At 41.2% G+C, this 16,627-nt stretch overlaps 1 protein-coding gene across 4 annotated transcripts in view; it reads left to right on the top strand.

The window, feature by feature from the left end:
- Positions 1 to 2,428: 2,428 nt before the first annotated feature.
- osbpl6 (oxysterol binding protein-like 6) overlaps positions 2,429 to 16,627 on the top strand; it is a 35,950-nt gene continuing 21,751 nt past the window's right edge. For 3 of the 4 annotated variants that reach the window (XM_070975506.1, XM_070975504.1, XM_070975503.1), the window contains exons 1-2: positions 2,456 to 2,730; positions 11,115 to 11,360. In XM_070975506.1, coding sequence (XP_070831607.1) covers positions 11,214 to 11,360 — 147 coding nt within the window. In that variant the 5' untranslated portion in view covers positions 2,456 to 2,730; positions 11,115 to 11,213. Of the gene's footprint in view, positions 2,731 to 11,114; positions 11,361 to 16,627 lie in introns of all 4 variants that reach the window. The other variant, XM_070975505.1, reaches the window with a different exon arrangement.

The following is a 16,627-nucleotide window of genomic DNA, read 5'->3' as shown; positions in this document are numbered from 1 at the left end:
TCCACATAATTGGCTGTTCAAGGTCATTTATAGGTAGGGTTGCCACCCGTCCCGTAAAATACGGAATCGTCGTTTAAATGTTGTGTCCCGTGTTTAACTAATACGGGACGCGATTTGTTCCGTATTTTCACAAATGTCCAATACACATGTTTGTCACACACACATCAACACTAAATCTAACAATAATAAACAAACTAAAACACAGGAAATACTAAGGCCAGCAAAATTGTCGTGAGGGGATCTACGCATGTATCCCAATTCAGGGGCTGCATCCTTCGGAGGACCCTTCCTACGCGGCCCACGGAGGACCCGGCCCACGGAGGACGCGGAGGCTCCTCCGTCGGCCGCATCAACCATCGGTAAATGGGACCATACGTAGACGCCTCATTGACTGACGCTTCCTATTGGAGCTGACGTTCAGTGCGGCCGCCATCTTGGATGGGTCTCCTATGCGTCCCCAGTGCATTTATTTCTACGGAGGGAAGTGTATGCCCAGCTACTATAATCATCACAACTCCTCTAATTTTTACCCGATTTTCACACGGTTTGGTTTGTTACAAACGTCAGAGATGTAGTTATGACACAGGTCGCTGTCACACATTAAAAACAAATGCTTCCATGCTGAAATACTTTGTCTTTGTTAAAGAGCATAATATAGACATATGGTATGGCATATTTATAAATGTATTAATGAATTAATTTTAGATTTTAATAAAGAAACAGTTTGTTCATTTGATTTCTCTCTCTCTCTCTCTCTCTCTCTCACACACACACACACACACACACACACACACACACACACACACACACACACACACACACACACACACACACACACACACACACACACACACAAAATCATGACCCTTCTGTACACACCAATAACAGAAGAATTTCTTCATTTCTGTTTTTGTGCGCTGAGTTTATTTAATGTAAAGTTAAGCACAGGCACATGCACGCGTGCGCGCTCACACAGCACGCACAAAAACCAGACATCTCGCATAACCTCTTGACATGCGTATTAAACAAACTGTCGAAACGAGGAAGGTTTTTTCTTTTTGGCCAACTCATCATGTGTGGCGGCCCACAGTCCACTGCTGCTTTCAAACACACACACACACACACACACACACACACACACACACACACACACACACACACACACACACACACACACACACCGTCTGGCCTGACGTGTCTAAATGTAAACAACTGTTCACAGCTTTAGGATGACAAAGATTCCACAATAGCCTGGACTGAAACTGCTGATGTTTGTGATATACACTGATTTTAACACATTTACATACATACATACAAAGCTCCCATATATACCTGGTCAGTACATTTTTTTCCTTCTTTATTTTTTTTTAAGGCCTGGAAAAGTAAGCTTTAAATTTCCAGGTCATTCCAGCGTCTTACACTACCCTGTTAAGCTTGCAACTGGGGCTGGGAAGCTAAATAAAATAAAATAAATAAAAAAATTCTCTGTTCTTTCGCTTTCTCTTTTCTTCCTCCCTGAAACACATAGGTACACCCAATACGACGAATTCTGCTTAAAGATCCATTACTGTGCTGGAGTGGTGGAGCGTACTTTTTTCTAGTGTTAATAAATTACACTTTTTGGAAGTATTTAAGTGTCCACTCTCACTGATTCCTGCTAACTCATTGCATGGCTTAAGGTACGTGGCTTTAAAGAGTTGCACAGTTGGTATACACATTCAAGAGACAGAAAAGACTAAAAAGGTGCGCGTTATCTAATGTGATGGGCCGGTATGGTCCAAAATGCCAGGGCCGATTTTTTGTCCCAGTCCGCCCCTGATCAGAACTGTAGTAGAGTATAAAAGTAGCATTTAAGTATAAAGTGAAATAAATTTGAAATTCTCCACTAAAGCACCTAATTGTACTTTTGTAGCTGCAGTACAGCTTCGTGATGGAACTGATGGAATGTTTGTCTGAAGCAACGAGTATGGTTAGTGAGAGCCGTTGCCAGGCAACCATACACGTTTTGAATATTGAAATAAACCAAAACTGTAAAAGCGGCTAAAAGCTCCGGAAGTGGGCGATGATTTTCTTTTAGTTATAGTACAGGAAAACATTGACATTCACAGAATATTTTTGTTAATATAGAAAATGAACAATGTTTCTGCAGCAGCATTGCTGGCCCATGTTTGACCTCAAGCTCGTACGTTAGAGCGTCACGTGCTCAGTCTCGAGTGCTGAGTTCATCATTACTCCATGACTTTTTCTTGTTATCATGAAATTTATGAAGTGGCAGCCTAATAATAAGCATAATACCTAAAATTGACCTCTCCTGACGGCTCTACATTTGGCTACTCCGAGTCCGAGGTTTGTGTGAGGCCATTGCCGTGTTTTGTGGGCAGCCGCTGTCCGCCAGCGGTCGATCCATTCCTGCGATTTCTTCCCGCTCAAAGCCGATCTTGCTGCAGGGAGGAGCGAGCGGAGTGCAGTTGAGCTGAGCCGAGCATCACAGCCCGCATTCAAGGAAACTGGCAAACACAGCACTTTTCTTTGACTTTCCATAATGTTCTAGTGTCCGTACAGCACACGCCTTCAATCACGAAGAAGTAGATGAATTCGATGTGGACCCTTATGGAAACCGTTTGTCTTTGAGAGGCTGGGAATCTCTGCCCAGTCTAGGGAGACCCCCCCCCCCCCAATTGTTCCCTGCGCCAAGAACTGTAAAGACATGGTCATTACACCGCATCTGTGGTAAGGCAATAAGCTTTTCTCTCTCTCTTCTAAGACAACCTCGATGCGAGTCTTGCTGATATAGAGAAAACTATCGTGTCACAGCAGTGTTATGTTAAATTAAGCCGTACAGCCTCTGCTTTGCTACTGGGTTCAGCCGCTCAGACTGAGACCCCAGCATCTCATCCTTTTGTATTTGCATCCTGAGTGAATCACCGAGGACCAGGCAGACATTAGCACCTAGCTACCGCTGACTTAGCTAGCTGCTGCTAGCCTGACAGGGATGGCCGTGTCAAAACATGCATGTCCTAGCATCACAGGGCCACTGTCATGTATCTAGGACCTCTAAAACATGGATGCTGTGGTGGAGTAATAACCGGGCAGCCAACTCTGTGCCCGACTTTGACCACGTAAATGCGTCACTGACATTTTCACCTTTTTAACTGAGCTCCATGGCTTCTCCATCTCATCAGACAGCGCTCTGCTCACATATCAGACTATTATTGATGAACATGGCCTCCACTCACAAACGTTTATATCATATTTATAGTGTTGAGACGCCAACTAATTGAAAGTTAGCCAACTTCTGTCACTTCATAAGATCACTCTGCCTCCTTTTTCTACTGAAGGTCAGCCAGTGACTTTGCAGTTGTTAAAAATACTCCGGAAACCACATAAATGAAAGAAGAGCAGAGGGGACTGGAAAGCCCCATGCATTTGTTGGTGGTCACTGGCATGCTTCGTTGAATTGGCGTTACTTTGATCAGCAGTGATGATTGATTTTCTGATGTATTTCTTGGCCCGGCCTGGAGAAACCTTTGCTGAAGGTGTCCCTGTCCCATTCAGCTTCTGTGCCTCATCCTCTGATGGAGGGAGAGGGGATAAGGCAGAGCCCAACCTCATTTTGATGCTGAAAACATTGGATTCAGATTGTCTTTTTTGTCCACGTGACATTAAGATTGTCAGGAAACAGTAACGAAGATAATTGCTCTTTCTGACTCATTTAATTAAGTGACACATTCAAGCACAAAGTTCATACAAATTAAAGCAGCTGGCAGACTGATATATGCCTTTAAGGCTTATGACTCACTTATAGCTGTCGCCTCTGTTTGCTTTAATGATTTGTTCTTGATAATCACCAGTATGTCATTTGTTTGGTTCTCTGTTATTAGCCTAATTAGTTTTTGGTCCTGTCAGTATAAAGCTTAGTAGCATTCAAAACCTACAGATACCACCAGTGTCATTTGATTTTCAGTTCCAAAAATGACACTTTCTGTTAAACCTTAATTACCTGAATATAAACAGGTTTCTTCAAAAAACGCTTTACATCAAAGTAAGCCAAACTTCTTAAATGCACCAGTTAATAAAGTATGGTTTACACGTAACACAAGGTCTGAACCAGGATTTGGCGCCAGCCTTCAGCTCCTGACAGATCCCAATATGGGCACAAGTCAGTCAGTACTCCAAAAGTATTGCAGTGTGATACCCAGCTCTACCTAGATGATGTAATGTGTGCAGCAGGATAAACTGGCTGTGTCCAGTTAGTGTTGTTAAAAAAAAAAAGAAAAAGAAAGACAGGCCTACTTAAAAGAGCGGTGCTGCTCACTGCTTCCAGATGTCACACAAGATCTACACCCATTTAGCCCACTATTGCACACTCAGGTAAATGGTCAAAACACTGCTGTGCTGATCGATATGCATTATTAGCCTGTTGTAAATTCACACAATAGTTGTCCTTGAAGACCCTGTAATATAATCTTGGGACATGAGTCTGCTTTTGTTGGCTGGCTTTAATTATGCAACAGAGAGGGGAGATCAGCAAACTTGGTTTGCTGTAGAGTGCTGGTCGATAATGTGATATTGTCAGTGGCTTGGATGTGGTGACAACACAAACATGAATGTCTTTCCCCCCCGTTACAGCACACTTACCATCATGCTTCATCGTATTACATGTTTGTGACGAGTGAGGCCATTGACATTTGTGTTGCTTTATGTTTAATGTGCACTAACAGCAGCAATCATGGAAACAAATGTTAGAAAGTGAGCTCTGATTGTTTTCTCCGTATAATTTTAATTGGTCTCGTTTTGGCTTTGGGTCTTGCGTTGCTGCCTGACATATTGGCCGTCTCAATCTCAAGTTTATTGTCTTCATCCCTCGCAGATCTCACAGAGCAGATAGTGGGATGACTGCAGTCCTCTAAACCTCTCTCCAGACAGCTCTGCATTGCTCTTCCTGGCTTGACCCATGTCAGGACAGATGATAGTCACTGCTTCATTCCTGATACTCTATTGATCCCTGCAGGAGAAATTTGACTTTTCACTCGCCAACGCCCCTTAAGGTCACAGCACACATTCAGCTCCAAAAAAGCCCTTGAGCCTGGTAGAATTCAGCATCCTGTTCAAAGACATTTCAGTCGACCACATTGTTATTATTGCAGGTGACTGAACATGAGGCTTGTGCTTGTCACTACGCTGCCCTGCTCAAACTTCATAAAGGCCCTCACAACTTTGGTCTTTTTAAGTAAGAAGGAATCATGAAAGTTGAATGACTCACCAGTTTTGTTCATTTGATCACAGGCACTGTAGCTGTGCTTACAACTGCATATGCTGGACTAGATTAGTATGATATGGATCTCAGCATCCTGTGGTCTTTGGGTTTTGTGCTCAAACAACACAAATATTATTAATTACTAAACCTTTAACCTTATAATATATTAAAATACAACTTGTATAATGTTGTGGTTTATCAAGCATTCCTCATTACAGCAGCGTGCAATAATGCTGCAAAACTTTGATTTTGCTTTGTTTGTGCTGTGCATCAGACAGAAACTTGGATATTTTTTAACTTTTTAAATTAACTCAACTGTAGAATGCAACTACCTGCAACTAACAACTTTTTTTATCAATTAATTCGCAGTTCATTTTCTCCGCGATATGAACAAATAACAAAAAGTATTTTTTGTGCCATTTAGCACAAATAAAGTTTTGTCCCCTGTTTATGCTCAATCATTGGAGTTTATTCAGCAACCATCATTTTGATGGTTTAAAAGTGTCTCCAGAGTCCAGTTAAATGAACCCTCTATGAACCTGCAGCCTTGGTTCCTTAAATTTAGCATGAAATTCACTCCATATATATAATCAGTTGATGGCCGTGGTTGAGGTTAAATAATTTTCTCTCCAGAACATCTCTCTGGCAGTTTTCATCATTACTTTTGATTTGGGAGAACCTTTTCCCCAAATACTGTTGCTTTTGTAGAGCACGAAATGAGATAGACAGAACTTATTTCCTGTGTGGGATTTAGCTGAGAATGCATTTTAGTGCGAACGGGAAGTGGGAAGTGAAAGTGTTTTCTTGCTTATCTCGGCATTTCATGCACGTCGAGCGACACAACTGTGAACTTAAAACGGTTATGAGGAAATTAGGCAGATCGGCTGATATTCATGAGAATTCTTTGTAGTCTGTTGCATTGCCACAAACAAAGATGCTACTTGTGGCAGAAATTAGTTTTTTAAATTAATCTATACTATGTTGTGCAGAGCGTTTCACACACCAGCTCTTCCTCCTTTATCTCTCTCTCCCTCCCTACATACATATATATGTGTGTGTATATATGTGTGTGTGTGTGTGTATAATGAAATTGTTATTTTCTACACCTTTATTCCTTCACCACACACCAAAACATACAAAAGTGTGTATTATGTAATGATCAGATTGCTGTAATCACATTGCATTTGTCTGCAACTCAGTAATGTAACTCATTACTATTGCTAAATCCAGTAATCACATTACAGTTACTAGTCAAAGAATTATGTTGTTACTTGTGTTCTAAGTTGCACAATACAGCTTCCTTGAGCTCTGGCACTGAATATTTGGGGTCTGAGATGGAGATCCTGAGCTGTTTCCCTACAATATAGACTACATTCATGGAATTCAACACACCAATGCTGTCTAGTGTGCCCATGGAGAGGCTCTTCAGCCTGGGAAGTCATGTGCTGACTCTAAGGAGGAACAGGATGTCTGACAAACAATGTGGAAAACTCCTCCTTATGAGGTATAATCGCTGCTTTAGTAATAAGCACGCTAAATAAGCTGAACAAGTCGACTATAAAGCCATGGTTTGGTGAGTGAGCAATGAGTGAGTTTGTTTGAGTGTGTCTGGCCCATTAATTTCAGCTCATAAGCCATTTAAATGTGTTATGCCATCATCTAATGGTGTTAGGAAGACCAGCCTTGCTTTATTTATTGCTATATTATTTTGAGGCAATTAATATATGTACCAGATGATGTTATGGAGGCCAACCTCCTTAAATTGGTTTATATATTGATATAGATTTTATTTTGAGGTAGTGCCTTGATTCTCCTGTAAGCATGCAACTGAGCCTTGTGCCATTTTTGTGCAAAGTGCTCTTTGAGCTGGTTTTCACCAACTTTGCTGTCGGCTTTGTGGTATTACTTTATGAAAGAGCATGAAAGAAAGATCTTGTGTAGGTCCTCCTTATTAGGAGGGATTTGTGCTGATATGTGGGCATGTGAAAGACTGAACATTGTATTGTTAACCGGCAATTATGCGGCAGTGCATCTCAGGCGATGTTGTGAAGTAATGCAAAAGCAATATCACAAGTAGTGTAGAGAATTCCTTTTTGTGGATAGTAATTAAAAGCAACCCTACCCCTCATGGTGCTGGGATGGTAAGACAAGACAGCTAAGCCTCACAGTAGCAGTGAATTTGGTCAGGTCGTACAAGTTTGGTGACATTTTGCTCCAACTTGAGGCACTAAAAGAATGTGGATAGAAGGATCCTTTCCTCCGACTCTTACATACTAGATCCATTGTTACTTAAGCAAGTGAAAGCTCCTCTTTGTCAGTAGGATCTTGAAACGTCCCAACCACGTCCAATTATCTGAGCCTCAGACTTTTGAACCAGACTTTCAGAAAAGGAATTTGGTGCATTAACAGAAAATACCACATCACGCCTAATAATCTGATTTATACAACAAAAATCATTTGAACGATAAATGGAGTAACTTCGTAATCGTTTTACTTTATATCATTTTATACCATGTTATGAATGGGCCGTTCTCTAGTCTAGAATCTGAGTGCTCAGATTTGTGGTACGGACCATTTCTTTTGCATAAAGCACCATACGAGATTTTGTAACAGACAAACTGACTCAAAACAGGCAGTAGCAGTACATAAAAACAAACTGAAACACACAAAACCAATAAATACCACACTGGCGTCTTCTCTCTGGAACGGTTTTACATCTCATCCCATTATAACAGGATGGATCTTAGCGCACTGATACAGTATGTTATCCACGTTCCAGACCACAGATCATTATCATGTCACAGTCACACATTTGTGAGGTCAGTCATACTTTGATCAACATTGTACTTTAGGCCAGGTGTTAGAGAAGTGTCGCTGTTGCATGGCAGGGCCTGTCTTGTCCTCCAGCTTAAGGACCATAATCATGGTGGCTGGATTTAGAAGATTAAGCTCATGACTAATCAGGTCCTGATTGGGTGTTCCCCTACAGGGTAACTGGCTTCATATGGAGCAACACAGATGTCCATCTAAACAGGAGTCAAACAGACACTTTTATATCCATGTGCATCCAGAGTTTACTATGGCTGCCTGTGCTTGGCACAACTGGTTTAAATAACAAATCCTCTATAATCCGATTCATTAAGAAATCAATCTTAATATTCATCAATAACAAAAGTTGTTGTTAGCTGCAGCCCTACACTATACACTAAACTACAATCGTGAAAATGTTTTGATTCAGTTTTAATGTATGTAAAATTTGCAGTTGATGTTGTCAGTGGTGAAGTGACATTCGACAAAGGTTTTCACTTCCCATGCATTTCATGTGCTCATAATTGGCTGCTTATGTGTTTAATTTACAGTAAATGTCACTGCAAGGACTCCAAATTCTACCTTAGAAGCTAGATTGAACCGCGTGTTAAAACAGTAAAGTTTACACTAAAAGTACTCCCCCAGTCCGCTGCCTTATTAGGTCAAGGAGAGTGGCTCTATTAAATAGGCTAAGTGGAATACACTATCTGAATGGACTAAGCACCTCATCTTACAGTAGCTTAGATCCTTGTTGGCTTAAGACAAGGCCAGGATGATGACGTTGTTAAAGGATCTGAATTATAGATTATAGAGTGTGAGTGCATTGCACAGTTGCATGTGAGAGTGCGTACTGCTGAAGTGTGCAGAGCTGCTCAGTGAACTCGGGGAGTTTCCCTGACACATGGGAGAGCACATCCTGTATTTTAAACCGCAGGGTGCCACAGTAGTATGTATACAATGCCTGTGGACGCAAACAGCCTGTGACACAACAAATAGATCACTGGCTGACTGCCACACAGTTTCCTCTATCAGTCAATCAGCAAATCAATTAATCAATAGATTGTTTTGGATTTAACCATAATATCATATTAGCGAATATACAGCTAAACAATATGCAAAAAAAGTCACAATTTTAGTTGAAATGGTAATATTTGCAGTTCATTTTCACTGAAAAAATAAAATAAAATAAAAAGATGATAATGTGATTTTTGCTGGGGTCTGTACCAAACAAGAATATTCCCTTACATCTGGAGAATATGTTTTGTAGGTCAGGGCATGTCTGTAGCACCACAATGCTAGCAGCCCCTGCAATTTGGATGTTGCACTGTGCCATATTGTAATTTCAGTAATATTTCAATTAAATTGCTCAGCTGTAATAGAGCAGCTACTCACAGGCTTTACTGCTTGTCCTGCATTCATGTGCAGCACTTTCTGATAAACCACACCAGTGCATCAGTGCTGTCCCCCATCATACATCATTTATTGTGGAGCTGCCCTATAAACCTGGTATTTTCCTAGTTTTAAATCCTCCATCACAATTATGTGATCACATCTCTGAGTTTATCAGATGGTTCAAATGGCTGTAAGTACGGCATCTTCTGAATCCCCCAAAGGCACAACATTGAGGTATTTGATGAAAAATAGTGTGATATTTGTCCTTGTAAAGGTGCAATAACATTCTCAGTATCTCACTTTCTAAATTGAACGGGGTTTATCTATCTGTTTAATTTCTTCTATCTCGAGTTGATGTATGTTTTATCAGTGCTGAGACCTCCTGAGAGCTGAGACAATTACACAGCACCACTGCAGGCAGTATTATGGGTGTCAGCATGGAGCAACACAGTGCCATGACTAATGATGAGAGCGAGCACTCCCTGTTGCTTTCTGAACATAAGGTTAACAAGACATTTTGAATCTAGTATATTTATTCAAGATGTGACCCTGCCAGTATCAACCAAGGTTTCATATTATAAACCAGTGGATGTTGTTATAGCTGGTATAAGGTAGTCAGCACTGGTTTGGGACCATACAGTAGATCTGTAGATGCTTTCCTGTATTGATTTGGTATCCTCACGTAATTGCCTTCATTATCATGGTGGTAATTAGATGTTTAAGGATTTATGTTTCACAGTCCAGAGGGATGATCTCAATCTCCTGCAGTGGAGGCAGAGGCTGCAGTCAAGTTGACAGGGAGATCTGCCACATTTCCTGACTGTAAACAGAGTTCAGTGCCCATAGAAAGATGTTGGGTTGCAAGCAATAATTATTTTAATTATAGATTAATTGTTTGGTCTGTAAAATATGATAATATTGTAATATGCCTGTGAATGCCAGTGAAATTTTTTCTAGAGCCCATGGTGGCGTTATTAGATGTCTTGTTTTGTCTGAGCAACAGACAAAATCTCAAAGACAGCCAATTTACTATGATGAAAAACAGCCAATTCTCCCATCTGAGAAGCTGAAGCCCACAGATTTGTTGCATTTTTGCTTAAAAAATGGCTTTAACAACTAATCGATGTTTGAATAGCTGCCAATTAATTTGCTGGTGATAAACTAATTTACTAATCATTGCAGTTCTACAAAGATGTACTGTTTGCTCTATAGCTGAAATAGACGGATGCTATAGGCTATAGGCTCAAGTCACTGTTGGTTAGATCTGAAACATCTAGCCGATTACTTGATCTGTCCATAGAACATGCTACAATATCTCAGGTTTCCTTCGCAAATGGGATGATTTCCTGCACTGGGCCAACAGCAAACATAATGAAAGGCTTATTCGGTAATGCACATGTAATGAGAGGAAACTTGAAAGCCACACTTCAAGGAATAGCTCAGAGCGCCTAGACTGAGCATCTGTGAGTGAGATTAACATATTGAAATTGATGGAGTTCTGCACAGTTCACACACTCATTTCTTCAAGGAATAAACTAGAGGAAGTGTTGTTTGATCAGTGACAGTGTGGCGCTGTGTCTGGTACAACCAGCACCGCAATAGAATGAGGAAGGTGAGGGAAGTGCAATAGTGTAACTTCCTGACCTTTGTTTTTCAGATGAACAACAAGAAGTGAGCGTGAGACAGTGTCAGAGGATGCCCCTGATCCGTGGGGCGCAGTGCTGAGGGAGGTCCACGGAGCCAACTGGTGCCCACCATGTCTCACCACCAACACTACCAGCGAGGCCCCCATGGCCGCACCATGAGCTCTGAGGAGAGGAGCTCCACACCAGTCAACAAGTCCTCCACGCCGGTTCACAAGAGCGCCTCTTCCTCTTCCTCCTCCCAGCGCGACAGCCGGCAGGTAATTGCCAGGGCAGAGAAGGAATCCATCTAGAAATGGTTTGTAGGGATAGCAGCACTTGGAGTCAGTGGTTAACAGTCATAGGACTCCTTTTGTTAATTGATGAGTTAAATCTGTTAAATTGTTTCTCCTGTAGAAAAGACACTAATGGACTTTCAACCCTACAAGACCTTATCAGCTGATTAGATGACTAATCAGCTAAGAGAGAGCAGCCTTAATTCCCTAGTTAGTAAGTAAAAGCCTTGCAGATTCATGGTGAACAATAAGATACGCACTTATTTCACAGTTCACAGTACAGGTGCTTAAACTTAGCCCCTCTATCTGAAGCCCCCCAGCCCTCGTTTTTCCTTGCTGAGCTGCTGTGTCACTGTGGCCATGCAGAAACAGGACACCGAAACTGGAATCTCTGACATCACAGCTTTTCCGTCGGCAATGGCTGATGCATATTTCATGAGGGACAGGCGGAGGCTTGGTGCTCCACTGAACATGTGGCACGCTCTGGTATGCTGTGCAGGAGTCCAGCTTGTGTCCGCGGGAGATGGCTGTCCAAGAAGAAAGGGGGGTTGGTTTGAGAAATGGGGCCTTGTTTGAAGCGCTCAGTGGACGGCCTGCTGCTTGATGATGCAGACCGTTAACCCCTCCAACGCTTCTGCTCATTGTTCCTTTCTTTAATGTTGCACACTTGCGTCTGATAACAAGGCTTTCATGGGCGAAAGGGTTCAGCTTTTCATTTCCCAGACGCTCCATAATCTTAAAGAAGGCTTAATCTGAGAGCAAGGTTACTGTATCTATTAGCCTTTCTTTTCTTATTCGTCTCTTTTAATATGCTTAACGAAGTCAGGCACTAGCCAAAGAGGCAGCCAGTGAGATAGCAGCAAATAGGAGTCTGTCCAGTAGATCCCCTTCATTTTGTACACCTGCTTAATCAAGACCTCAAGATAGTCTGCGGCATATTGAAAGAATCAGCAGCACATAAAAAATTTGATTGGGAATTGGCTCGAGATTGTTGCAGACGTTTTTTGTTAGGATGTAGCAGTGTTCGCTAAGTGATGCAGTAACATAACAGTGGGCCATCCAGATCCAGATACTTGATGTATCAACTACAGAGGCAGGTGTATCATTCAAACTCACAGTTAGAGCAACAAATCCTCCTCTGTTCGATCGCGCTGTCTCAGGGTTTTAGCTCACAGCCATTATGAGAATGTACAAGGAACGAAAGGCCATAAGTCTCCTGCGAGTACATTTTAAGAGACACTGACTTTAGAGTCACAGTAAAACCGAAGTGAAAGTGTCTTTAGTCTCCATAATGTGACATTTCTAAGTGAAGCTGAGCATGTGTGGCGGGGATTAGTTACGATTCTCCCGATTTGAGTCATTCAGAAAATCTGTGAAGTTCTACAACAGTCCCGACCTTTTGTTGAGGTTGAGCTTCTGTTGAGCTCCCAAGGTTTTCGAAATTGTTATTATATAATTGCTCTTTCTCAAGTGATTTTGACAACAGCACTGACGAGTTCGCAAGGATGTCTCCAGCATTTTTAATCTCTTTGAACATAATGTAAATTTATACCTGGACTTTCATTTGTGTATTAACCTTCATGATCGTGTCCCCCTCATCACAGTCTGCTAGTGTGCTCTGTGCAGGCAGTTTTGAGTGATATCATGTCTGTAGATCGCTGTAGAGAATATGTAGTATATTTTCCCCAGGGACGTCCGGAGGAAACGCAGTAGATGCACAGAAAAGACCTTAGCTAGCTTGGCTGGGCCTCAGTTTTTGTGGAAAAATGAGAGCGGGGCATTTTGTTGGGTGGAAGCCTTAATGAGATCCAGCCCCCATTTTCAAATCAATACATGTCACTTTGCCCTATGCTTATGGCTACTGTTCACTCTGGAGACCTTCATGAGGGCAATTAGAAGCACCACCTGCCCACCTGCAGTAAGCACAGACTCACCCACCCACCACACACACACACACACACACACACACACACACACACACACACACACACACACACACACACACACACAGGCACTGATACGGGATGTCACTGCAGCTATCATTTTTTTTCTCTTGCTGCTTGTCATTTCCTGGTTAGATAAAATGTTTTTGACTCAGAGATAGTAGCAGGAATCTCACGCTGTGCTATTTAAGGTACCTTTGATTTATGAGAGTGGAAAAATCATTGATTATCAATTGATTATCAGTTCCCCTAAAGTCTGATAGTTGTTGTTTGGGTGCTCTGGTAGGTCACCTGGTGGAGCAGTAGCGTGTATCAAGGCTGAGTCCTTACTGAGGCTGCCCGGGTTCAGGTACAGCCTAAGGCCCTTTGCGGCATGTCGTCCCTTCTCTCTCCCCCACTCCATTTCCTGTCTCTCCCCAGCTGTCACTGTCATAAATAAAGCAGAAAAGCAAAAAAGAAAAGGACAGGGGCTGTTTTCATGGTAATGACCAGAATGCACTGATATTACTGTAGATGAAAGAAAGATGGAGCACTTGCTGTGACAACTGCATAAATCAGTGTCCGCTCTCTCCTGTAAAGATGTCCTAGAAATTGAAATGGCCATGTTATTATAGTGTCCAATGAGCTGATTTGACATGAATGATAATACACAGCAATCTTCCTCAGCACACAACTCAAAAACATACAGTAAGAAAAAAAACAGCACACCGAGGTGGTTTTAATCTTCACGCAATCAGTGTAAGTGGTCCCAATCTTTCTATGATTATATCTGGTTTGACATAAATCACCGTAACCTCTTGGCAATATTGCTTAAAATGTGGCTCGTTGCCTGATATATTGTCAGAACTGATACCATGGATAAAAAGTCCTGTTTTCATTATCAGATTCAGTGATAATATCATTCTCTACTGCGATACTTTTAATGGTACTTTTGAGTGTGTTTTTAAAGAAAACACTTAAAATACAGATTAATCATTTGTTGTTATATAGATATTGCTAGTCTGTAAGTAGTCTCTTCTGTTGTCTAACTACTGTCACCAAGGTCAAGATAGACATTTGCCTTTCAGTAAATCCTTCAACACAGTTCCCCTCCTCTTCCTCAGTTATCCAGTATCTCTGTCTGTAACTGAATCTGTGGTGTTTACACAAAGCATGACACTGTGCTTATATGCAGCCTCTAAAGGTGTTAACATCCATGTGGCTGCACACCCCCCTACTCTAAGCTTTACCGCTGAGCCAGCCAGACGCTGCAGTGAAATCCATCCTCACAACAAATCCTCTGTGGTTATTTGTTGCTGAAATATCATTGTTCACTGGTGATTGTGGTGGAAGACGCAGAGGGACCATGTTACACTTATATAAAGTTTCATAGTACAGGATATTCTAAAAAAGTATAGTCTTATGCAAGTACAACAGGAGACCACATACTGTAAGTTGCATTGTGAATTATTTAGTGTTAGTGTTTAGTAGACCGATGTCGTGATGAGGCCAGTCGTGAAATTGCTTATAATTTAAAGATTACACACACACAGTGAATGAAGTTGATCTAAAATATTACTGAGTTATTCAGAGATTTATCAGCATAAACACTCACAGATTGCTTTAGACATCCACCGCCTCTCCACTATCTTCACCTGCTGTCCCTCACCCCACCTACCCACCGTCCACACTCACATATAGCCTTTATTACTTCCACCAAAGAGGTTATGCTTTAAGTCCGGTTCATTGTCAGCAGGAAAAACTGCTGGCCTGATTTTCATGAGAAGTGGTGAAAGGGTGTAGCATGAGCCAAGGAAGAAGCCATTACATTTTGGAGCATATCCAAATGGTGCAGCTACATGAATTCTTCTTAAATTATACTTAGGACAAAATATAGCCAGTTGCAGAGATATGATAACTCTGTATCACCATGTGTGTTCAATGATAGCTGTATTTGGTCAAACATAAATACACACTGCCATAAACTCCAGACTCTAGAGATATTGAGAAAAGATGTTTGAACTTCATACTCCACCAGAAAAAGCAGTAATATTGGCCGTAAAGTTTGCTTTAAGATTTGAATATCAAAGAGGAGTGGACTGTTGGCCTTGGTGGAGGTCTTCGCTCTCCAAGTGCCCTTCTAGTTTAATCAGGTAATCTCATTGAGATCAAGTTCTCTTTTGCAAGAGATACCTGAGACAGCAGAGAGAATGAAAAGCAAACATGGCCATACATAATAAAAGGACCAATACAAAGGACATAACCAGACATAACGAAAGCTCAGACAGTGACGTCGCTAAAGAGACTTAAAAGAGGAAAGTGGGATGAGACATTCGAGTTTTAAATTTCTCCAGTGTGTGGTTCCCTTCTTGTTGCTCGTATGTACCCAACCTACTTTGTTCATATAGTACACAGCAATGAGTACAATATTTACCTCCTGTGATGAAAAGCAAAGCTCAATGATAAACTGCATCAATTTATTTTGAGGCAGAGTGAGCAGCATGAGAATAAAGGATGTCTCCATCGTCAGGCACAGACATGATGGCTGACTGTACGATCATTTCCTGCCCTCAAGACAGAAACGTTCTTTATCTTAATACAATAAACTGATTTATACCCTCATATACCCTCAGGCGACCCCACCTGTGACCTCTTGAATCAGTCTGCTCTAACCATATCCCACTCTGTAAGTTTGGCAGACAGTTGAGACGTCTGTATGTCATCAAAAGCTTTTAAAAAGTTGTATGCTGTATGTTTGTGTTTTGGTGAGTTGTTGTTGAAACATGAGCTGTTCAGGTTTCAGCCTCATATGAATACAAACTACAGACTGGTGAGTCTCTGAAAGCTACGAAGCAGAGAATGCTTTATTTTATCTGTAAAATTGAGATCACAAATTAATTTTCTCATTATCTCAAGATAAATATTGCAACTAGGACTGTTATTTTCACCATCAATTCATGCTGATCATTGCCTTTATTAACCAATAAATCTTTTGGTCTATAAAATGTCTGACCAGCAACCCAAAACTAAAATATTTTCAGTTTGCAATAATATGAAACAGAGAAAAGCAACAAATCCTCACATTTGAGAAGCTTGAACCAAGAAACATTTGCACAAAAAGCAGAATAAACATTAATTGACTATCAAAATAGTTGATTACTTTTTGTAAAGATGGTGGATAATTAACTCGTTATCGTAACAACCTTTTGTTTTCTTGTGAAAGCGAGATATTGATTGTGTTATCTCTCAAGAAAACAACTTGTTGTTTTCCCGCGACCAGATAATTAACTCATTAACATAAGAACACGCCCCTGCTCTGAGATAATTAAC

The sequence above is a fragment of the Chaetodon trifascialis genome, chromosome 12 (genome assembly GCF_039877785.1).
Source record: "Chaetodon trifascialis isolate fChaTrf1 chromosome 12, fChaTrf1.hap1, whole genome shotgun sequence".
NCBI lineage: Eukaryota > Metazoa > Chordata > Actinopteri > Chaetodontiformes > Chaetodontidae > Chaetodon > Chaetodon trifascialis.
Note: the sequence above shows the minus strand (reverse complement) of the source record. Positions and strands in the feature narration are given on the sequence as shown.